Source organism: Magnolia sinica, chromosome 10, assembly GCF_029962835.1.
Source record: "Magnolia sinica isolate HGM2019 chromosome 10, MsV1, whole genome shotgun sequence".
Lineage (NCBI taxonomy): Eukaryota > Viridiplantae > Streptophyta > Magnoliopsida > Magnoliales > Magnoliaceae > Magnolia > Magnolia sinica.
In genome coordinates, this window is record NC_080582.1 from 4162732 (window position 1) to 4188231 (window position 25500).

General features: G+C 41.8%; 1 protein-coding gene and 1 non-coding gene across 2 annotated transcripts; both read left to right on the forward strand.

The window, feature by feature from the left end:
- The first annotated feature begins 3734 nt into the window (after positions 1 to 3734).
- LOC131257809 (uncharacterized) lies at positions 3735 to 23995 on the forward strand. The gene is made up of 2 exons (XM_058258720.1): positions 3735 to 3760; positions 21394 to 23995. The coding sequence occupies exon 2, from the start codon at positions 21442 to 21444 to the stop codon at positions 23413 to 23415; it is 1974 nt and encodes a 657-aa protein (XP_058114703.1). The 5' UTR covers positions 3735 to 3760; positions 21394 to 21441; the 3' UTR covers positions 23416 to 23995.
- LOC131217861 (small nucleolar RNA R71) lies at positions 10036 to 10142 on the forward strand. Its single transcript, XR_009157448.1, has one exon. It is a non-coding gene; the product is annotated as a small nucleolar RNA R71 (small nucleolar RNA).
- Positions 23996 to 25500: the final 1505 nt, after the last annotated feature.

Below are 25500 nucleotides of genomic sequence, written 5' to 3' on the forward strand. Positions count from 1 at the left end.
CCCGCCCCAACAATAATCTGTCCGAGCAGGGCTACGTGGGGCTCACCGTGAGACAAGTCCTGGGACGAAGGACCACAAGGTGGGGATTGAACGTCCACCATTAAAAACTTCTTGGGAGCTGAAGAAGTTTCGGATCAAGCTGATATTTGTGTTTTCACTTCATCCACGTCTGCATGACCTTATGAATAGGTTGGATAAAAAAAATAAAAAAAATAATCACTGCAGCTTCCTTTTGTGTGGTCCACTGGAGCCGTGTACCTACTTCAGTTTGAGAATCGCACCTTAAAATGATCTGAGAAAAACGATGAACGGCATGGACGGATTACCGTCTTGCCGAGGGTAGGACGCAATCCACGTCTTAGGCGATCCGTTTCCGTGTCTGTGAGAGAGAGAGAGGTGGGGGGAGAACTCTACCCTTGTTTATTTCCTGGGTCCAACCATCGGGCTGATCCAAGCTGTTGGAACGCCTCAGTGAGCCTACAATTCAATCACTTCGTTGATGATTCGCATCTTCTCCGTACACTACCGGCCAACAATTGAGCTCTGTATCACACCCTCAAATTTTATTTTTAAAATCCACTAGATTGTACGTTATTTTAAGTATATGCTGCAGAACGGGGACGGATTAGGTGAGACCCCATCCACCCAGGCGGGTGGGACCCCTGACTATGGGGCTCAGAGTGATGTACTTACCTTAAATCCACTGTCCAACCATTTTCAAAGCTCATTTTAGTGCATGATCCCAAAAATGAAGCATGCCCAAATCTTAGGTGGACCACACCAAAGCAAAAGGTCGTGGTTGAATCCACATCATGGAGTCCACCGGAATGTTTATTTGCCATCAAACCTGTTGATAAGGTCACAAAGACCTATATAAAAGACCACACACATATCATCTTGATCCAAATCTTTCGTGGCCCACAACAAGTTTTTAATAGTCATTTACAACTGTTTCCAGTATTATAGTCCATATAAAATTTTTATCTACTTCGTTTTTTGGATTATATCCTAAATAAGTTTTCAATACAGATGAAAGGCATGGATTTAGTCACATGCATCAAGGTGGGCCCCACAGTCTGGAGCCCCACGCACCCCGCGCCCCTACGGAACGACCCTGTATTTTAATATACAATTTCTTTTCTCGGCGTGAGATTCGGTTCTTCTCCTTTCCATCTCTCCTCTGATCCCTGACCTTGTTATGTGAATTCGCCACCATTTTTTTCTTTTGCTTTCAGGTCCCATTTTGGATGTAGATGTATGATGAAATAAAGATTACACTTGTTTATTTGACTGACTATTAGATAGGTGGGCTAAGAAATTGGAGGGTCGAGATTGTTGTACAACTATGCCATGCATACGATCAAAGAGTTACCACCAATTTTTATATGGTGCTAAACTAACATGGCAGTCTATTATAATTTTTAGAAAGAGAAATTTCTGACTGTGCACTCCACGTTTTACCCACCATCTTTTAGAAGTGCTCCCAAACTGTATTTTCCCAAACTAAACCATTCCGTACGGTCACAGACGAAAATCCTTGCATCCAGTACACTTGAGTTGTCAATTCTGTGGACCTATAGCTACGGATTATAATCGTAGCTATAGTCAGAGTAGGTGTTAATTCTCGGAAGACCAATGGCTAGCCTATAGTGGCTACGGTTACAATCCGTAGTTATAGGTCTGAAGAATAGACCATGCTACCACGATGAATGCAAGGGTATTTTCATCTGAAAATAGGGCGTCCGTACAGGATGGTTTTGTTTAGGAAAGCAATGTTTGGGGGCGTTTAGAAAAGCTGGTGGGTAAAAGGTAGAGTCTACGGACGGAAATTCCTCTTTCAAAAAAATACCTTATACTCTAGTAGAGTATGATCGATAATATACATGTACTTAGAAATAACCTAGAAATTGCACAAGTGGCATTCAAGTAGTCAAAATGAAACTGTCCAAATTATACTAGCCAATGTAGATGTATCAACAACAAAGAGTTAAGCTTATTTGATTTTCTGATTAATGGGATTAGAAACATTTGTTGGACCGTTAAAAGTGAAATATATCCAACGGTTTCCACAAACGTATCCACGACTCAGAGGTTACCAATCTGATCTTTTGATTGTGATTTGGTGACAATGGGATGAACAATCTAGTCAATTTTATTTGAGTTAATATATACCATGTGTATAATTTCAGAGCACGTGTATCAAGTGTCATACAGGGCCTATATAACTCATGAGGAAAACTTTCATACTCGGTGATGGATGATACACGACCATTTAGAAAGCATTTGATAATTGCAAAAGTAGCATATAAGTAATTCAAATTAAATTGTTCAACTATTCTTTTGTAGTTTAGATGTAATACTCGGGGATGGATGATACACGACCATTTAGAAAGCATTTGATAATTGCAAAAGTAGCATATAAGTAATTCAAATTAAATTGTTCTACCATTCTTTTGTAGTTTAGATGTATTATAACCCGAAAAAATAAAATATACTAAAATTGCTTATTTCATCATCTGACAATCAAATTAGTGAACATTTATTAGATAGTTTACAATGAAAACTTCCAACGGGGCTGTATCAACAAGCAAGCGTCCACAAATAGAGGTCTTAGTTATTCAAACACACTGATTTTGGGACTGTGACTAGTGACCATGGGTTCCACAACTTAATTAGTTTATTATGAACTAATATATATATATATATATATATATATATATATATATATATATATATATATATATATATAGAAAAGGTACTATGCGCTCGACCTCGCGATAAGCTCCCGTGAGGTCAAGCTGTGTGGGCCCCACCATGATGTGTGTCAACCATCAACATCATGCATTTGATGGGTCCCATTTAAATTATGGGATATCCCAAAAATCAGCCGTATACAAAACTCAAGTGGGCCATACCATCTAAAATCATATGAAGACATGCCAAAAACATTTAAAAGCACTTGGTGGGACCCACCTGAGTTTTGAATGCTGCTGAAACTTGGTCTGAACCCTCATCCAAGTGGGACACACATAATGGATGGGCTGGATTTGCAAACCACATCTCAGTGGGCCCAAAAAATGATTATGAATGTTTTAATGGTCTACGGCCCCTCCCCACTTCTGTATGTGGTGTGGCCCACACAAGTCACAAATTGACTTGATTTTTGAGACCTAGGCCCACGATGGAATGATGCATCTGACTAATGGAGTAGTTGTTCGAAAAGCATCACGGTGGGGCCCACACAGCTCGACCTCATGGGACTGTCCCATCACCTTAAGGCGCATAGTACCTTTTCCCATATATATATATATATATAAGAGAAATTGATCACTGTATATGCCACCTTTTACCCACGATCTTTTCTAAATGGTCCCAAATTTTAGTTTCTCAAACTAAACCATTCTATACGACATACTAACTGTAGATGAAAATACCCTTGACCCATGTTTACGAATTAGCCATAGGATAACATGAAATTCAATGGATTTGCTATGTTGAAATTCATGTTTTCCTGTGGCTACGGTTATAATCCGTAGCTATATCTTTAACAGTGCCACCAGACTACAGGGTATTTTCGTCCGCAAATAGTATGTCCGTACAGAATGGTTTAGTTTGAGAAAGTAAAGTTTGGGAGGGCCTGGAAAAGACGGTGGGTAAAAGGTGGGATATACAGTGGCCAATTTCTCTATAAATAGCTCCTACCCTGCGGAGGAAGAAACAAAGGAGACGAGGAGAGGAGGAGAGGGAAGAACTTTTACAGGTAAGTGATATTTTTTCCTTCTCCTGAGAAATGAGATTTTTTTCTTTTTTTTTAATCTTTCATTTTTGAGCTCAAATCATCCGACAAAATGGACGGAGAGCAGGGATAGTGGACCCACAGAGCCGCTGTCTGGACGAGTCCGTTGAGGCAGGGGCAGGACGGAAGCCGATTGGCTGGTGTACCACACACCGGCTATCAAGCTGGTGTATTGACGTCAGCAAGTTCTATGGGTCCCATCATGAGGTATGTGTTATATCTAAACCGTCCATCCATTTGGTGAGCTCGTCGTTAAGGCTTGAGCCAAAAAATAAGATATATCTAAAGATCAAGTGGACCACATTGCAAAACACAGTGGGGTATTGAACGTCTACATCGAGCTCGTGCAGGAGCAGCTACCATTCTGTGCAAGGCCATCGCTGAAAGATAAGGTGGCCCGCACTATTCTTGATGAACCCTCCGCCCGCAGTGTCTTGAGTGGCCAACTGCCTCTAGCACCAAGGCTCACCTTTTATGTGGGCAGGCTGACTTCTGGGCCAGACTCACATGATGGACGGACTAGATCTCACAGTTCTGTGCAGCACGGACTGGATCACACTTGTGGTTAACATGGAGCTTCTTCCTGTGTTTAGAGTATAACACCCCTGATGAATAGGTTGGTCATGCACATGCGATGCATCGGTCCACAAATCTCTGCACTAGCAAATTTTCTCATGTTTTGTAACACACTCATCGACAAATCCAAATCCCACTTGTGCTGAAGGTGCAGTTCAATTGTATCTAAACATCAATGTTAATTTTCTTAATGCGGAATAGTAAGGACCAAGTTATGCATTGGATATGGAGATCAAGAATATTGAATACATGGCATACCTGATCGAGATGCCATGGTTGCAGATAGGATCGCTAAGGTCTTCATCTCCTTACACCCTTTAGAGAAGTTGCGATGGGGCTGTGACTTCTATCGGTGGTGTTGGATTGGGGACCCAACTATGTTTTATAATGCAGAGGGTAGAGGAGTTTAAAACTCATCAAAACTCCTCTCCCTATGGCTCCACACGAATTTGACAATCTTAGTTCTTCTAGAATATTGTGTATGTATCACAGTTATAGCACTCCACCCCTTACACGAATTTCTGAATGTATCACAACTTAGTGGGGCCCACTGGTATACCCGATTACATTATCCAACCCTTAGGACAATCTAGACCGTTAATCAATAAGGCCCACAGAATTCTTACAGTGAATTCAATGGGCCCAAATATAATGTCATAATGAAGAAAATATAGAAGATAAAGGTCTCATCAGATGACCCAAGCCATCAAGGTTTAAAGATTCGGCAGCATAATCGGACTTGTTTGGCTCTCCATCGAGTTATGACTCACCTGACTTAGCTAAGTTAGGGGCGAGATGGCGGTGACTCAATGTACCAAACCGGATTGGGTATGACCGAGTCTGAGTCAACTCAGAGAAGATACATCTGACGCATCCCATTTTTAAAACCATGTTGCCATTGGACTGAAAATGACCGTGTCTTAAAATAATATGAAAAAAAATGGATGGACGGCATGGATAAAACACATACATCATGGTGGGCTCCACAGTGGGTACCATGTCCGTCATGGCAGGGCCGAAAGCAATATGCTTACTTCTATCTCTTGCAATGTGTTATTTGATACTCAAGCAAAGCATAGAGATCAATATGCAGCCTCTCAGAAATTGGATATGAGGCGCATGATAAATCAAATTAAACGGGATATATTGTTTAATCCAATGTCTTTAGGTCAATTTCTGAAAATAAGATTGATTAAAAAATCCTAACCAGTGATTCTGAATAAAACATGGCCATTGGGTATTTTTATTTTGAAGTTTTTGGTTGTGGGTAAAAATGGACCAAGTAAAGAAGCAAGCATGAGGAAGAACACAAGGCTCAAAGGAGTAAGTCAACTCCACTCCCTTTGTGAGAAAACACGAAGCATAGAGGAGAGCTCTGCCCTTGCTAGCGAGCTCGACCTCTACCAATGACTCGAGTCCCAACCACCTACGATGACCTCGGCTTCGGCTGTCTCACCATGGTAACCAGTAGACGACTTTTGAATGTCGACCAAGCCTCAAAGGCAGAAATTGACCAATTAAAATGCAAGGTCGGACTCAATCATCGTAGACCGACCATGAACCTTAGATAACTCAGTTGTAAGGGTGGACTTGATCATCAATCTTACGCTCTTCGGAGGCCAACTACTTGGAGATGTTCCTCAAAGGCCAACCACTCGGAGATGCTATTATTAAGGTAAGATCTCTCTGGGGTACTCGCCAAGGATCTCGAGAGGATAAGAATGACCCACCTGGAAAAAGATCCCTTCTATAATACGCACCTACCAAGTAGGGAAGTTACCATCTACGTAACAAGTACATCATGTAACTATAAATAAGGATCCACCTATGGTGAAAGGTATGCACAAAAACCCTAACTTGACTAGACCCAAATCCCCTATTCTAACTTAGACATTGAAGGGTCCCTTGCAATAGCCAAGGTCCCCATTGATTCTCTTTTGCAAGCACGTAGTGGTTTAGCAATAGAGATCTAAAAAATAGCATCAACAATTTAGCACTATCTGTGGGAACGACAAACAAAGCCATTCCCATTTCACATGTTGTTCACTCCCCAAGTATAGGATTGTGATGTAGTAACAAACTCGGTAAGACCGAGGTCGAATCCACAGGGACTGAAACTTGTACGTGATCTGAAACTAACTAGATATAGAACTAGCAAAAAGATGTAATCTAAATCCAATAGAATTTAAGGAATAATTATGGAATAATTATCTAAAACTTAAGGTATTCAGAGGAAGGAAACTAGGGATTCAGAGGATCCACTTGTAAAGATCAGGGAGATCTTATGCCTGCTTCAAAAATCATAGAAATCAACTAGACTTCCTTTGATATAGTTTTCAAGAGATAAAAGGTATATGAATTAGAATGGATTCCATCACCTTCATGCCTAGGAGACAAAGTAAACAACAGAATTAAACTAATTACCAACCAACCAATAATGTATGAAGATCAGGAAGGGTACTGTCATCCTACTATGCCCATGGAATAATGATGAACAACAGGGCTTCCTGACTTCATAAACATAAAAAGAGGAAAGAAATACTCAAAGCCATTGCAAACCCATTGTAATTTCAGTCACAACAGACCATTAAAGACTAAGAAAAATATTCTTTTAATAATCAACTAAATCAAATTCAGTTTATGAATTTTAAATTAAAGGCACAAAGTAGAATCTCCCATCTCGCTACAGGCTTCACCTCGTAGCCCTAGCTAAGAGGTTCAGCCAGACATGGATGAGCTGGATCTCTTAAAAATAAACAAATTATAATGAAAAGAAGAAGAAACTCTCTAGCCTCTTAGTCTGCTCCACGGCTGCCTCCAGCCCCACGTTCAAACTTCCCTGTTCTTTTACTCACGTTCCCAGCCTCCACATTGATCACCTTCTCACGACCCCCTTCTCTTCTCTTTTCTCTTTTTCTTTCTTTTATAAGCCAAGAGAACATCCGTTCGGAGAGAGCCCAAGCTCCTCACCCACGCTGCTGGAGCTGGAACCGCTCTTTCTTCGCAGTCCGATTCGTAGCAGGAATCGAATTCTTACGCTGAAGTTCCGGTGGGGCCCATTCTTGAATTCAAACAGGAGATCCACTCCGTTCACCAGATTCTCCTCGAAATTTCGACCGGAGATGGTCGGCTTTGGATCAGATTCAGCGTGACCCATGGAAGAGATCAGCTGCAACAGTTGTAAGACAGTCCATTTGTGATCATTGAAACCAGCACCTGCGCATGTATGAGTGCATAAAGACAACATGGGCTTGGCTAAAGCGAGCCCCTCTGTATGATGGGCGGTTGAGATCAGACATCTGATCATCGCCAGTGGGCCAGGACGATTCGGAACGTCCGGTTCTTCCGGACGCGAAACAAAGTAGCGTCATTGACGCTATGACGATGGTGGGGCCCACTTCACTGTTGTTTTAAGAAATCGAAGCCGTCCATTGGATTCAGGACGAAAAACCGTTCAGGAAGGGATAGTTTTGGTTTGATTTCAGTGTGGCCCACAAGCTGGTTCAGTCCACCGTCCATCTTCCATTCGGACGGCTGGATTGTGACCCTCAATATCTTCTGTGTTTATGCCACCTAGGCAAGGGTAATACCCCCTCCCTGAACACCTTGGACGGTCCAGATTCATGATATGCATGATGTGTGGGGCCCACAAGCAAAACCGACAGACGGACAGCGTTAACGCTGTTGCGTTTTTGAGGAATTTGAGTTTTTGTCGGTCAGCGCCTGCTGACCGACTTTGAGTGCACGGGTGCACGGCTGGTGCACGTGCACACTGTACACATGCAATGCACACGTGGGGTCCATCATGGTGTATGTACAAAATCTCCTTCGTCCATCTGGTTCTTCACATGATTTAAGGCGTTGAGACCGAAGATGAGGTGTATCCAGAGATCAGGTGGGCCCCAGATCAGTAAATTGTGGGCTGATCTGTCCGTTGGGCCACTTCCACAGCGATCCAATGGATGAAATTTTACGTGTACGGTTCATTTATGGTCCTCAGGCCACATATGGAGTTTCAAACTGATTAAATGGTGGGTACCCTATGATCTTACATTCTGGACACTTTTCAGGCCACTTGAGCTTCAATTCCTCGATTTTCTTGGATCCCTGGCGTGCAAATCTGTCGATCTTGGTCTCCTAGGGTCCGTTGCTTGCCTTGGTAACTTCAGACTGTTAAATCCATGCTTTTAGTACCATTTCCCAGTCCAGGCTCGTGAATACGCCCTGCATCACAAACATGATTAAATCAGGCCGTTAAATAGTACTATGTTTGTAAATCCTGGCAATAACTGGGGTCTGATATGCAATATTCGACCCTCAACACATGTCATCTCCAGTTGCTTCACCATGGTGAAAGGAGGAAAGAAGGCCCTGGCTACCATTGCAGTAACTGCTCCAGCATTGGCTGAACTTTCTGTAGACATTCAAAGTCCACTTGTGCAACATCAGGCTGATTCTGTCCCCGCAGGGCCTGCGCCCAGATCCCGTGGCAAGGGTGGCCGACTTGTCTCTCTAAAAAGCAGGTCGATGCCTTAAATGGCAAAATGAACCGACTAATGTGGATTTTGGAGAGAGAATCCACCTCCCGGCCACGAGGTAGAGGCCGACACTTCCACCGAACAGTCCTAACCTCCACAGGTTCCCTATAACCAGTACGGAGCCAGGATATAAACAGGGCAACACAGTCAAGCACCTTCCCACACTGCGAGGACTACCACACTCACTGACTCTGACTTACACCACACATTGGAGAACAGAAGGCGCGAGAAAGCTCCTAAAGTGGTAGGGGAGAATGAGGTTCTTTGGGAGACAGAACTCAAGGACCTACGGGGTCAGATTGGCGATATTTGTCATGCGTACTGAACTAGATTTGTCAATTATTTTCCCACTCCTAATGGTACAGATAGACTTAGCTTACTCCATTTTATTTGAAGAGCTTGGATCACTTATTTCGTATTGCGGTTTAGGATTGAGGAAAGGTTGAGCAGGAAGCATCCCCTTCTCTATAACCGTAACACGTGAATCCATCTTTTGCATAAATTTTAAAAGTTCTCGTAATGCTTAGGTAAGCTCCTGAGTTTGTGTGGAATTTTGAACCGGTTCCTCTCAAGGTTTTCCTTAATTTGGAATTTAATTAGAGAATCCTTGAGGAGTAGCAGTTTATCCATTCCTCCAACTAAAATTTGGCTGATTTCTCCAACTAAGATTATATGTATTAGAGATGGGTCCATTGAAAGGCCTTTAGTAATTATTCACAGCATTAGATTGCTCATTCAATACCTCTTGAAAAGTAAGTATTGTTGGGCAATTTTCAATTGTGTGAATGTCGCGAGCACAAATACCGCAAACAGTTTCCTTAGCCTTATCCTTCTTTAGTTTCATGGCCTCAAATTTCCTTATGAGATTATCCACTTTAGCATTGATATCATCATCCTCTTTCAGAAGGTATATTCCACCCTCTCCTTTGATTAAGTGGGCCAGAGGTGGTGATCGATTTTGGGGAGACATCCCATAATTATGCGTTTTCAGTAAGACTGTCCAAATAATCCCACATATCATCGACATTTTTGTTCATGAATTCCCCATTGCATATTGTCTCGACCAATTGGCGCATGAAAGTTGTCAGTCCATCATAGAAAAAGTGTGTAATACGCTACATTTCAAAACCGTGTTGTGGGCATGAACTGATAAGATCCTTGAACCACTCCCAACATTGAAAAAATGTTTCATCTTCTTTTTTGCCGAAGTTCATGATTAACTTTCTGAGGGCGTTTGTTTCGTGGTGTGGAAAATTTTCTTTATGAACTCCCTTATCATGTCATTCCATGTGTCAATAGATCGCGGACGTAGTGAATGCAAACATGTCTTAGCTTTCTCTTTTAAAAAAAGGGAAAGAGTTTCAACCTGACCATGTCATCAGATACATTAGAAAAATATAAAGTGGCTATGATCTCATTAAACTCTTTCAAGTGTAAATATGGATTTTCATATTCAAGCTCATGAAATTTTGGAAGGAGTTGGATCACCCCTAGCTTGATGTCCATATGTCCCATATTTTCTGGAAAAACCATGCATGAAAGTGTGCTCACCCCCACCGATTGTAAATAATCTCATAAAATAAGAGGCAGGGGTGCTTGATGGACCTCATTCTCATCCTGAATTTCCTCAACCGAAGGTTGTAGTTGTCTTGCCTGTTGATTGGCAGTCATTACTTCAATTAACTCTTAAGATCTCAGGTGGTGTCCAATCCTGTGATAGATAGATAACCCCTCGACTAATCTTCCTTCACTTAAGAGATGTAAAGTGTTGTCACGGATCCACTTGAGCATGAAACACTCTCAGCCCTCAGTTTTAGAATTTAACCTAATCCTAAAAGGAAAGAAACCTAAAGCAATGAGAAATCTAGAAATAGAAAGAGGGAGAATTATGAAAGAAGTTACCAAATTAGAAGTTCTATGTTAAGATCCAGTAAAACAGAAAAAGAAACAAGTTAGCTTCTAAAAACAAATTAGGTAAGTTTCTAATCCTAAAAATGGAAGGAAAACAGTTAGTTTCAAAAACAAATTAGGAAAGTTTCTAATCCTAGAAATACAAAGCAGGTTAGTTTCTAAAAAATTCTAGAAAAAATATTAACCTAAAAATAGAAAGTTAATAAATCCTAATCTTAACTTAATTTCAAAACTAATCAAATTCAAAAAACGCAACCGTCAAAAACTAGTTCACAACACTAAATGTAGGGTCGTGATGTAGTAATAACCTCGGTAAGACCGAGGTCGAATCCATAGGGACTGTTCTTGTACGTTTCTGAAACTAACTAGAAATAGAACTAGGAGAAGATGTAAAACTAATTTTAAAATGATTGAGAATGTAATTCTAATTAAAGTGATTAAAACTAAGAATTCAAAGGTGAGAACTAGGGTTTCCAAGGATCCACTTGTAGTGATCAGGGAGCCCTCTTACTTAATTCATGTCACACAATTAGAATTGGAGTCCTATCCTATCCAATTGGAAGATATAGCAATTAAATCAATCTGAACTTTTATTGACCTAATTCTCAATGAAGAAGAATTGTGAAGATTGGAAGGGATTCCATCACCAAACCATGCCCATGAGATGAAGGCAAACAACAGGATTTGCCAATCCCATAATCTCAAAGAGGAATAAGAAGATACTCAAAGCTATTACAGATCTATTGTAATTTTAAGTCACAACAAACCATTAAAAATTGAAAGTATTCCTTGAATAATCAAATTAAAATCCATAAAGTTCAACATAAATAAGAATTGAAGCAAGAAAAATATCTCATCACGCTACAAGCTTCACCTCAACCTTAGCTAAGAGATTTAGCCAACCATAAACATGAATAGATCTAAAACCCTATAACAAAGCATGAAAAACTAAGGAGAAAGATAAGATAAATGCTTGGCGACGTCTCTCCACCGTTGTGCTTCGCTCCTCCAAACCCTAGATGATCTCTAGGGATGCCCTAGGGACTCTTATTTATAGTTGTGCAGCACCTCATTTCGCACCGACTTGGAAAAATCTAGAAATTACCTCAAATTTACGCAGTTTCGATTCTATTAAAGTGTCTTCGATATGTCCTTCAATTCTATCGAACAGTCGTCGATTGAATCGAAGATCAGTCCAGAACTGTCCAGCGAGTTTGGCCTGAAATCCTAAAATTCTCAATTCTATCGAAGCGTCTTCAATAAAATCGAAGATCGGTCCAAAACTGTCTAACGACGTTAGCCTAAAATCTTGAAAGTCTCAATTCTATCAAAGTGTCTTCGATATGTTCTTCGATACTATCTAACAATCTTCGTTAGAATCGAAGTTTATTCTGACAGTTTTCCAGAACTAAGTTTTTCTTACCTCGGAATTTCAAATTATCATTTTTCAAGACAATTTTCAGGATTCTTTCACTTCAAATCTGTAGTTCTCTTCCTTTATCACTTGGTTTCCTTGGATCTTTGACATGTGAATTCTTCAATCTTGATCTCCTAAGATCCATCCCTTACCTTGGTGACTTTTGAGCATTAATTCCATGCTTTTAGCACTGTTTTCAATCTAAGCTCTTAAATTCACCTTGCAACACAAACATGAGTAAAATATGACATTAACAGTATCATGTTCATAAAACCAAGATATAAATAGAGGATAATATGCAATATTTAACCCTCAACACAATCTCCAACCAGCTTTTTGCTAGTCCTGAGCAAAGTATGTGAAAAATATTACGAGAACCATTGTATAATTTCCATAAGCTCAAGAAGTTTCAAAAACAATCCAGATAATAGAGTTTCGAAATACATCAATGTTAAGCATTATTCTCTCCTAAACTATAGCATTCGTTAATAATCAAGTTTAAAGCATTAATCCTCCAATTAGAACTATCAAAAGAGCATTCAAGACAACGAAAACCTAAAATGTAATTTGCCTTAAAGTTCATCTTTTAATTCCCTTTTTATTTCTTCAGCTTTTGATTTTTTCATCAATGACTTTCACACTATGTCAACCTTTTTAAAAATCTTTAATAGGTAGTCTTTTCGAAGACAACTATTTTTTTAGCTGGGTATTTATTTTTTGAACATGATGGACAAATTCCCCAGGTTGGTTCCTTTCATGCTAAATAATTACAAAGTTAACAATTCAATGTTGACTAAAGCTTTAATGTGAAAGTCAGATGTGACATATGACATCATGACTCAATCAATGTTTAAAACTCTTAATCATAGATCAATAATTCAAACTTACTTTGAAATCTCCAAGTAACTGAATCCAAGAGATATAAATCATCAATATTAAGCATCTTAAACTTTAATTTTTTTTAATTTCCTGTAATTTTTGCTTAAAGACTAAGAAAATAACTAATTAGTTTACCTAACCTCCCCAAAAATTTGTTTGCAACCCCAAGTGTAGGGTCGTGATGTAGTAATAATCTCGGTAAGACCGAGTTCGAATCCACAGGGACTGATCTTGTACATTTTTATAATTAACTAGAAGTAGAATTAGAAGAAGATGTAAAACTAATTCTTAAGTGATTGAGAGAGTAATTGTGATTAAAGTGATTAAAACTAAGAATTCAAAGGTGGGAACTAAGGTTTCCAAGGATCCACTTGTAGTGATCAGGGAGCCATCTTACTTAATTTAAGTCACATAATTAGAATTGGAGTCCTATCCTATCCAATAGGAAGATATAGCAATTAAATCAATCTAAACCTTCATTGACTTAATTCTCAATCAAAAAGAATTATGAAGATTAGAAGGGATTTCATCACCAAACCATGCCCCTGAGACAATAGCAAACAATAGGATTTACCAATCCCACAATCTCAAAGAGGAATAAGAAGAAACTCAAAGCTATTGCAGATCTATTGTAATCTAAGTCACAACAAACCATTAAAAATTGAAAGTATTCCTTAAATAATTAAATTAGAATCCATGACGTTCAACATAAATAAGAGTCAAATCAAGAGAAACATCTCATCACGCTATAAGCTTCACCTCTTACCATAGCTAAGAGGTTTAGCCAACCATGACATGATTGGATCTAAAATCCTAGAAGAAAGCATGAAAAACTAAGGAGAAAGAGAAGAAAAATGCTTGGTGACGGCTCTCTACCCTTGTGCTTCGCTCCTCCAAACCCTAGATGATCCTCGAGCATGTCTTGGGGACACCTATTTATAGCTGTGCAACACCTCCTTTCGTACTGACTTGGAAAAATCTAGAAACCGCCTCAAATTTACGCAGTTTTGATTCTATCGAAGTGTCTTCGATATGTCCTTCGATTCTATCAAACAGTCATCGATTAAATCGAAGATCAGTCCAAAACTGCCCAGTGAGTTTGGCCTGAAATCCTGAAATTCTCAATTCTATCGAAGCATCTTCGATAGAATCGAAGATTCGTCCAAAACTATTCAGCGAGTTTGGCCTAAAATCCTAAAAGTCTCGATTCTATCGAAATGTCTTCGATATGTTCTTCGATACTATCTAACAATCTTCGATAAAATTGAAGTCTATTCTGGCAGTTTTCTACAACTATATTTTTCTAGCCCCCGAATTTCAAATTATCATTTTTTAGGACAGTTTTCAGAATTCTTTCACTTCAAATCTTTGGTTCTCTTCCTTTATCCCTTGGTTTCCTTAGATCTTTGGCATGTGAATTCTTCAATCTTGGTCTCCTAAGATCCATCCCTTGTCTTGGTGACTTTTGAGCATTAATTCCACGCTTTTAGCACTGTTTTCAATCTAAGCTCTTAAATTCACCTTACAACACAAACATGAGTAAAATAGGACATTAAGCAGTATCATGTTCATAAAACCAAGATATAAATGGGGGATAATATGCAATATTTGACATTCAACACTATTGTTTTATTTCTACTATTTCTATGAATTCGATAATAAAAAAACTTTCTTAGGTTAGGGGATGAAAATTTCTTTAAATATTTTCACTACTCGAACTACGTGATCAACTAAGGACTTTATTTAGTGCAAGGGAAAGAGAATCATCTCACCCATTGTTCAATCCACTAAAGTGCGGTTGACATATCCTCTACAATAAATCCTATAGGGAAAGAACTTCCTCAGGTCAAGGGGAGGGAATTCCTTCAAAAGCTTACTACCTAGGTAGTACGATCGACCGCAAAGATCAGTCAATTTAAGGGAAGAAAGTCTTTTGTGCTCAACTTACTACCAAGTCTACTATTTCGAGGCCAACCTAATAATCCTTCTATGCACGACCTATTCGACTTATCTATGTTGCTCAGCTTACTCATTCTACTTCGTCCATTCTACTATGACTACTTAGGAATACTACAACACAACAATCATGGCCAAAAAGTTCTTTCATTAATAAGAAAAATCATTACAAGAGTGAAAGAAAAATAAGAAACCGCTATAGGTATGGAGGAGTGGCAAGGTCTAGTCGGCTTGCAGGTGAGCCTGCTCGGCTCCGACGGCAACTGGGATCGTATCCGTAGCTGCTTCCTTAGTTAGACCGTCCAAATCGAGCTTTGGACACTTTTGCTTCACGAGCTCCTTGCATCGCATGTAGCCCATGCCAAAATAATCCTTAAGCTCTTCTACTCGTTCTTCTGAGGCCTTGAACTGCTCCACTGTTGCCGCCCATGCCACGAGAATGGAGGCCTCGACCTTAGCCAGTTTGGCCGCAACCTCCACTAACCTGGACACCGCCTTTGCCAAATCGTCCACCACCCTCGCTTGCTCCGCCTTGGCGAAAGAAAGGTGCAACTCGAGGTCCTCCAACACATACCGCATTATGGCCCAATCTCATTGAGCCTCCTCCAGTTAGGTCCTTAGGGCTGCCCAATCCTCCCCAGTTATGCATAGGGCACCCTATAAGGCCTCCACTTAAGCCATGGTCGCATCTTTATCAGCCATGATGTTTTCAAGCTTAGCGGCTCAAGTCTGAAACTCTGCCTCCATTCTTTCGTAGCCATGCCTGACCTCTCGAAAAACTCGGCGGGTAGGCAAACGCGCAAGAGCGTCCTAAAAGAGGAAAAAATAATAAAAAAGCAAGTTCGAGAGCTTCAGACCGAAGGAATGTAGATTTGAACAGAGGAGGGTAATCTGCGACCTACCCTCACAAGGGAAGCCGCCACGCCGCACAACAAATCCATCGGGTGAAGAGCCACAGTGGCAGAAATGTCATCCTCGGATACATGACATGGTGCCCATTCGACAAACAAGGCCAGATGACCAAGGGAGGAGTTTGACACACTAGCCTCCTCAGCTTCGGGAGCGGGAGTAGCATCAAGGGCAAGGGCAGCAGGGACCCCTTTGCTTGAAGCCTCATCCTTGACCGGAGACTGCTCTAGATCGACCACCTCCATAGCCGTCGGTTGAGGAGTAATTTCGTGGAGAGAGGCCTCAGGAACCGCCACTGATGGCTGCTCAGCAACTGGATCACCAAGAATGGGCTCGAGCTTGCCCTCCGTGACACCAAAGGATACACCTCGGTGAGCAGAGAGAGGAGTTGCACCCCTTTTGACATTCCTCCTCAGCTGCTTGAAGTCGACTGTAGAGGGGAGTCTTATCTTCTTAGGGAGATGAGGGCGGTCATACATATCTGCAGAAGCTACATAACCAAGTAAGATAAGGGATGAAGTCTCGAACATAAGAATAGGATCCTGTTGGCTCGGGCTTAACCAAGGTAAGACCGGATTGATGGCTCAGGCTCAACCAAGGTAAGACCAGATTGATGGAGAGACTGAGGCATTATCAGTCTCTTCCAACTCCTCTCAGTGGCACCCTGTAACCTTGCACGAGCAATTTGTTAGAGTTGTTGCGGAAAAAGCCTGGGCTGTAGATGAGGGAGAGCTGCACACGAATAACACATCGATCAACTAACAAAATTACGCATACTAAATTTACTTAAAGTCAAAAAGCTCAAAAACTCCTGACTTGGACACGCAAATCTGGTGGGGACCTAAGAGCATGGCCTACCCACACTGATCATTGGTGCCTCCCACTCCCTTGACACGAAGAAACATTTATCCTTCCTACCTTTATTAGAGGAAGGGTTGTCGATGATGAGAGCTTGGCCTTGGTTCTCCCAAGAAGAAAAGTAATACCAGCCTTGATGCTTAGGGCTGGCCTTTGCCCTGTACAAGTATAGGAACTCGTCCACGGATAGCTCGGGGTACCCGAGCTGTTGCCAAAGAATTTAAGTCCCAAATAATGCCCTCCAAGCATTTAGGATCAGCTGACCTGGGGTCGGCCTTAGATCAATGGTGATAATTCCTTGTACGATGGGATGGAGGTGGAGTTGGAGACCACACTGCATGGCCACTACGTATATAGCCATCTCACCCTCTTGAGGATGGCCTGGAACTTCCCCAAGCTCGAGGGCCTGTAGCACCACCAACTCGTGGATGTGCTACTCTAACCTGATCCTAACCAGGTCGGCACCCCCCCAAACTTGACACAAAGGTACCAACCCTTTGAGAACACCCTGCAGCAGGTGGAACAACCAATCTAGTTGGGGGGAGGGGGATCACCGCCTCTTGACCTTTCGGCATCGAAGAAGATGCGAGAGAGGGAGCACCCAGCCGAGAGTCTTCGATTGTGGGATTGGACTACCCATGGAATGCTCCCGACACCGACAACCTATCTGAGATGCCTGACATCCCGAGTAGAGAATAAAATATAAAAGGAAGGGGAGAGAGCCAAATAAAGGAAAAAAGACGCCGGAAAAGCAGAGAATCGAAGGATTTTCAACTTACTGAAAATCAACTAGTTCGCTAGAGGAGGAAGGCAGCGATGAGGATGAGAAGCTAATGAGGGGGCTACGGCGCCCCACCCCCTTTTTATACAAGTGCCCTAGTCGAGGCATTAATGACCATCAATTAATATCGAGATCCGAGGAGATGACACGGTGCACGCCACTGACTACATGACAGTCTCCCATTTACGGACGAACCCGATCATCAAGGTAAGAATAGGTGTCACCCTACTACTTGTTCAGAGGCGAAGAGACATTGTCGTCATACACACTTCCTCAAGCTACTCAACTATCATTAGTGGATTCCCCTCGATTCCTGCGCTTGTTGTCTTTTCGTCTTCTACCATACTGACGAGCACTTTCGACCTCCGACCACTTACGTACGATCGATTGCACTTAAGCAAGATACCACAGTCCATTTACTTCCCGAGCTTCTGAAGAGCGCTCGACAGTAGGGAGCTACTGTTGTGGGTAAAAATGGACCAAGTAAAGCAACCAACATGAGTAAGAGCGAACTCAATCATCAATCTTACGCTCTTTGGACGCCGACCACATGGAGATGCTCCTTGGAGGCCAACCACTCGGAGAAGCTATTATTAAGGTAAGATCTCCCCAGGGTCCTCGATGAAGATCTCGAGAGGATAAGGATGACCCACCTGGAAAAAGATCCATTTTATATATAATATGCACCTACCAAGTAGGGAAGTTGCCATCTACGTAACAAGTGCATCATGTAACTATAAATAAGGACTCAACCTACGGTGAAAGTTATGTACAAAAATCCTAACTCGATGAGACCCAGATCCATTGTTCTAACTTAGCCATTGGTGGGTCCCCTGCAATAGCCATGGTCCCCGTTGCTTCTCTTTTACAGGTACGTAGTGGTCAAGCAAGGGAGATCCAGAAAACAGCATCAACATTTTCAATCTAACATAATTTGCTTTCCTCAAAAGTTTTAAATAAGCCCAGCTTACAACGCTCAACAGGAGTGGTTCAAAATGAGGGCTAAAGCCAACCCCAAGCCCAGTGCTGATAGTCTTGAGTGATGGCTGCAAAATACGTCAAACATACTTTTCTACTTTAGTTATGAAAAATGCTACTCATCAGGAATACTCTCTGCTACTGAACAAGTAGAAATCAAGATAAGCTGCTTTAAGCATAAGTGTGTATGAACCAAACAGGCCTTTTTGGACCCCAACCATGTCTACGGTCTAATCAGATTGGGACAATGGTCACTAGACAGGGTACATGATCTGCAAATACACATACTAGTAGTAATATAGTTCTAATACTTTGTGATTTCATTATGATACTGGGCCGAATCGCCTTGAATCAATGAGATTCTGAGCCAAATCAATAGAAAACTACTTCCTACACTAAGGGCCTGTTTGGGAGCGTGGATTTGAATGGTATTGAATTGTATTAGATGGGATTAACATCATTATTTCATAATGATTGCATGTCTGAAAATACCATGGTATTGTAGCCATCCAATCCCATGTTTGGGATAAAAATTTTGCCACAGAAAACACCAGATTAAGCTAAATCATGTTTAGTGGACCATGGAATTGTAATCAAAGGACCAAATTCACAATGGATGTCGTTCACTTGTACACATATATAAGCAGAATGTCACGTGTAAATGGTGTATATGGATGGATGACATGGATAAACACATGCATCAATGTGGGGCCCACATGTGTAGTAGATTTTAAAATCCATGGAATTCATGGATGGGATCAAATGCAATTCCATGGGACTAAATGCAATTCCATCCTACCTAATCTCACCCTTTCCATCCTCTCCAAATGTTGGATGGAATTGAACGGGACCAAATGCAATTCCATCCCACCTAATCCCATCAAATACCATGTGCCAAACACCCCCTAATTGGGTTCTGACTTGGTAAGACTTAGACTGACTCAATTGACTCGATCCAATGAGTCCGCCAGCACCAGTCAGATATCGTCTGAGTCCATACTTAAGAGCTATTGAACTATGAGTAGTAGCAATGGAGCTATCAATTTATTAAAATGGACACTACCGTGGGGGTGTTAGGATGGTAAGTAGCTTAAGATAAGCTACTTATGCCACAAGTAACTTATCTTACTTTCTAGTTGTTAAGAAGATAAGTATGTTTCACAAACAACGTACTTATCGGCTTCTCCTCTCTTTCATGTCTCCTACACCTCTCTTCAGCAACTTACAAAAAGTAGAAAAGTTTTAAAAAATTAACTAAAGTGATTGAGTACTTCTACGTAATTTTAAAAAAAAAAAAAAAAAAATTTACAACTAATCATAAACTAAAATTATTTTTCTTAAATGAGTCACTTATGTACTGTTGTAAGTAGAAAAATTAACTTATTTTGTAGTAACCAAACGGGTCTTAAGGGAGCGTTTCGATTATAAGTTACTTTAGATGAGCTATGTATGCCATAAGTAGCTTATCTTGATTTTTACTTAATTAGCAACAACACACTTATCATCTAGAAAGTAGAAAAACACATTTGGTTTCCAACATTTGTAATTATTCTGAAAGTCTATTTGATACCCCACACATCCATTGTCCATCATGTGCAGTCCACCTTTGATGTGGATCGTTCATTATGGGCCCCACCTTTAATGTGGGATCCATCATGCAGAGCCCACGTTGGTTGTGGGCCATTCATCATTAGCGGCCAACCTTTAATGTGCACAATTCATTAATTAGGGGCCTCCTTTGATATTAGTCATCCATCTTGTGGGGCCCACCATCAATGTTATTGTCCATCATATGGGGTCCATCTTCAATATCCATTGCCCATCATGTGGAGCCCACCTTTAATGTGAACTGTATATCATGTCAGCCCACCATTGATGTGGGACATCCATCATGCGGGACCCACCTTGGATATGGGACACCCATCATTAGGCCAACCTTTGATGTGTGCTATCCATTATGTGGGACCCATCTTGATATGGATCATCCGTCATGTAGGGCCCACCATTATTAATTGCCCATCATGTAGAGCCCCACCTTCAATGTTGGTTGCCCATCATGCAGGGCTCACCTTAGATGTGAGTCATTCATCATTAGGGGCAGACCTTTAATGTGGATCATCTATCATGTGGAGCCACCTTGATATGGGCCATCATCATGTGGGGCCCACTATATCATCTACCAATTCATTGGAGGATTTTCCAATCTCATGAGCTTAGAAGGGGTTCATGTCCACAGATAGCATATTCTCTTAAATAATTTTCTAAATTAAGGTGTAACCAATGAAAATGAAGGAAATAAGTTATTATTGTAAGTTAAAAACTAATATTAAAAAAATAACCAATAAAAATAAGTTACTTCCCTATAAGAAACTACTTATTTAAAAAGCTACTTACTTGGTAGTATCAAATGGGCCCTTAGTGGTCATTGCAATTGTTCAGTTGGGCCACTGTGGATGACCACTCCCCAAATCTGACAATCTTGACCTTTAAATCTCTGGTCTTCCAATGTCAACCTAGGCTTGGCTGCATTTCTGGCCCGATTTTGAACTATTGGGCTGGGCTTGTGGTCTAGGCCTATTCAAAATTTTAATTTTGCTTGGACGGTTAAGTGAAATGCAACAACAGGCCACGTTTCACGACAGATTGATAGCTAGTAACTCCCAATCTAAGAGATATTTGCACAATGATTCATCCACTGTGTTGTGCAATAGACCAACGGTCAGGATCACTCAACATGGACTCCCACTCGATACTGGCACCATGCCTATGACGTGTTTGTTGCTTTGTCCTTCAGGCGAATCAGAAAGTGAAGAGGGTGGTGCACTTGTCAGAGAAACAAAAGATGCACTGGAATGAATTGGAGACAAGGTTCTTGGTCGTCTTTAGCCTATTTCTACAAATCTTACTCATCTTCTTTGCACCTCTCAGAAGACGAAAGAAATGCAAATGGGTCAGCCCAATGATTTGGGCCGCCTACTTGCTAGCCGACTGGATTGCCGCTTATGCACTTAGAATCCTCCCCCAAATCACACATGGTATACCAGAATGCAATGACAGCCATTCCACCAACTGCAGCAGGGACAATGAACTCTTCGCCTTCTGGGCCCCCTTCCTTCTGATGCACATAGGCGGTCCCGACACCATAACTGCCCTCGCCCTTGAAGACAACGAACTGTGGCTGCGGCACTTCCTCACACTTGCAATCCATCTCTTTGGGACCGTTTATGTCTTTGTGTTTGCCCTCCGCATAAACCGCCTCTTCATCCCGACCCTCACCATTTTCATTGTCGGGATACTCCGGTACATGGAACGCTCCTATGCCCTCTACCTCGCAAGCAGTGGTGGCTTCGAGGGCGGCAACCTCAAAGACTCACTGACATTGAAGGGAACGGCTAAAGAACCAGAAAGAGCAACAGGTGGTTTACTCCCCAGAGGGATCAGCGGCATCGAAACGGTGCAGTCGGCTCATAGATTCCTCGCCACCTACAAGGACCTCGTTGTCGACCATCTTCTCAGCATCCAGGAGGGGATGGAAAGTCGCTCCTACTTCCAGGAATTACAACACAACGAGGCCTTTGGAATAATCGAGGTTGAGCTGGGGTTGCTCTACGACAGGCTGTACACCAAGGCAATTGTGATACACACCAGCACGGGCTATATTTTGCGTGCCGTCTCCTTCTTTTCCATCCTTTTCGTCCTCGTGATCTTCTACGCCTTTGACAAGCACGGATACCATCCAACCAACAAGTTCATCACTTACACTCTCCTCGTCGGGGCAATTGTGCTCGACCTTGTCGCCATTGTCAACCTCATATTCTCTGACTGGATGGTTGCCTCTCTCAGAAATCCAATGGCTAGACGCCTGTATTCCAAGATGTTCGCATGTATCTGCCCTTACGGAACACCGAGGCACACCGCGTACATGTCCCAGTACAATCTGATAAGCTATTGCCAACGCCACTGCTGGAAATCGAGGAAGATGGCGGCGCTGCGGCGGATCGATGATTTTATCGAACAGCTTATATATACAAAGGACGTGCCTGTCTCCGATGATATCAGAATGTTCATGTTTAATGATCTATTGACTAAGTCCAAACAGACAAACCGCTCAGATTTTATCAAGAATACATCCACAAGCAAATGGGAATGGCCCAACAACGTGCCAAATTGGTTTTTTGAATTTGAATTGGAAGAACTCGTTCTGCTATGGCACATCGCGACGGATCTCTGTTACCACTTGAGAGAGGACGAATCCACGGCGGATCGAGAATTCAGCAAGCAAGTGTCAGAGTACATGCATTATCTTCTGGTGGTGCATCCCACCATGATCTCATCGAAGGAGGGGAATGCGCAGATCAAGTGGCAGGCCGTATGCCAAGAGACCATGAAATTCATCCGGAATCGCAATCTGAAGGTCAAGAAGGACATTTGCCAGAAGCTGTTAGATGAGATTAAGTTCTGCTCAACGACTCAACGGACAGGATCCCTGCTGCGTGATGCGTGTTTAGTTGTCAAGCAGCTGGAGCTGTTACGTCAGCAAGTACCGAACACCCCGTGGGCGACTATAAGAAAAGTTTGGGTGGAATTGCTGTCTTCCGCAGCGAACAACTGCAGTGGCAGGTACCACGTCCAACGGCTGGCTAAAGGAGGAGAATTTATCACTGATGTCTGGCTTTTAATGGCCCACTTCGGTTTGGCCGAGAAATACTGGGGTGAGTTGAACTTTCCTAAGGTGGACTCGTACGCGTATGATGACCTACCCCGCCGGGACGGTAATGCGTCCGGGCAGGGATCTGTGGGGCCCACCGTGATGTAAGTATTTTATCCACACCGTTCATCATTTTTCTCAGATCATTTTAAGTTACAATTCTAAAAATGCAGCAGGTCCACATCTCCAGTTGACCACACCAAAGGAAGCTGCAGTGATAATAACATTCACCGTTGAAACCTTTTTAAGGGACACTGTAATGTTTTTTTTACCATCCAACCTATTCGTAAGGTCATGTAGACGTGGATGAAGTGAAAAAAGAAATATCAGCTTGATCTGAAACTTCTCCAGCTCCTAAGAAGTTTTGGTGTAAGTTCAATCCCTACCTTGTGGTCCACTTAATCCCTAGACCTAACTCATTTTTTTGGCTCATACATTAAAATGATCTGATAAAAACTATGAACGGCGTGGATAAAACATTTAGATTACGTTGGGCCCCACAGATTCCTGCCCGGACGGATTATGGTACGGGCCGGGGTAGGATGCAATCGGCGTCCGCCTGGAATGGCCTAAACGATTCCCTTTTCACCACCTCACTGCACCGTGCTATGTATTGAGTTGTAATCCGTTCGAATCGATCAACAGATATGCCAGTCATTCTCGCTGAAACGAGAGGACTGTTCATCTATTTCATATGCTACATGTAAGAAATCAGTGGGCCACATATGGAATTACCCATAAGGACATTTCCATGAACGGTTTAGATCATTTAGACATGCATCAGGTGGGGCTCACATATGTTGGTGGAGCAATAGTCAACAGTGTCTCACAAACCACCATACTGACTCAAACCCTGAGTTTAATGTAGCTGGGTTTCCTTAAACTCCCCCTAATGGAAACGGTTTGGCTACTCCCCCTGCCACCAGACAATGGCTGGTGGTCGGTGCTCTGTGGGCCCACCATGATGTATGTGTTTCATCCATGCCATCGATCTATTTTTCTAGATGATTATTTTATGTATGAGACCAAAAATGAGGTATATCCCAATCTCAAGTGGACCACATTACAGGAAACAATGTTGAATGAAAGTCGACCATTAAAAACTTTTTGGAGGCCATAAAGTTTTGGATGAAGCAGATCTTTGGTGTTTTCCCTTCATATGGGTCTGTATGACCTAATCAAAAGATTGGATGTCAAATAAACAGTACGGTGGGCCTTAGGAGGATTTTAATGGTGGATATCCAATCACAATTGTTTTCCCGTGGTGTGTTTCACCTTAGATTTATATCCCTCTCAGTTTTGGGATCAAGCCCTAAAATGATCTTTAAAAATGGATGAACGGAATGGATGAAACACATACATCATGGTGGGGCCCACAAAGTACGGACCACCAGCCACCAGGCTCTTGGCAGGGGCCGTAGCCAAAACCGCCAAAGCCAACAAAAAAAAAAAAATAAAATACAAAAAACTAAACAGAAAAGCAAGAAGGAAGATCCAGCGTAGGAAGCTGATTTTACAGAAGAAGCCTATTCCAACACCACAAAAGAAATGGTACAGATAATTTCAACCAAGGAACAATTCTTGTTTTGAAAATAATGGTTATTTCGGGCCTTCCAAATGAACCAATGAGTTCCCATCACCTTGCGACCCCAAATAGGTTTCTACAGCTTCCCCACCATCTCCCATGCCAAGCCCACATAAATTGATCAACCAACTTTGGCATCACCCACGAGATATGGAAATTTCGAAGGAAGTGCTCCCAAATTTCCGTAGCAAAGGAACAATGAAGAAAGAAATGGTAAATGGATTTCACGCCTCTCGTGCACATAAGACATTCGGGAGGATAGAGACCCTCTTTGGTTTGTCTACTTTTAACACCCTTTTCTTACCCACTAGCCAAACAAAAGCTGTAATCCTCAAAGGGGCATCATAAGACCAAGGGAAATAAGGAAAGGAATGCAACCAACCCAAAGGAAAGGATGCCGAAATCGTAAATTTACGACGGATTTGGTCCGTCGCAAAAAAGGCTTCGTTTGACAACGAACTTAGTTCGTCTCTAACGAAAAGAATGCGTGGCGCCCACCTTTTTATAGAAATTGTGACGTTAAAAGTGGTGGGATTTAGTGATGGACCAAAATCTGCCACTAAAACGAAAAAAGTGATGGATTGGTCCGTCACAAATTTGCGACGGAT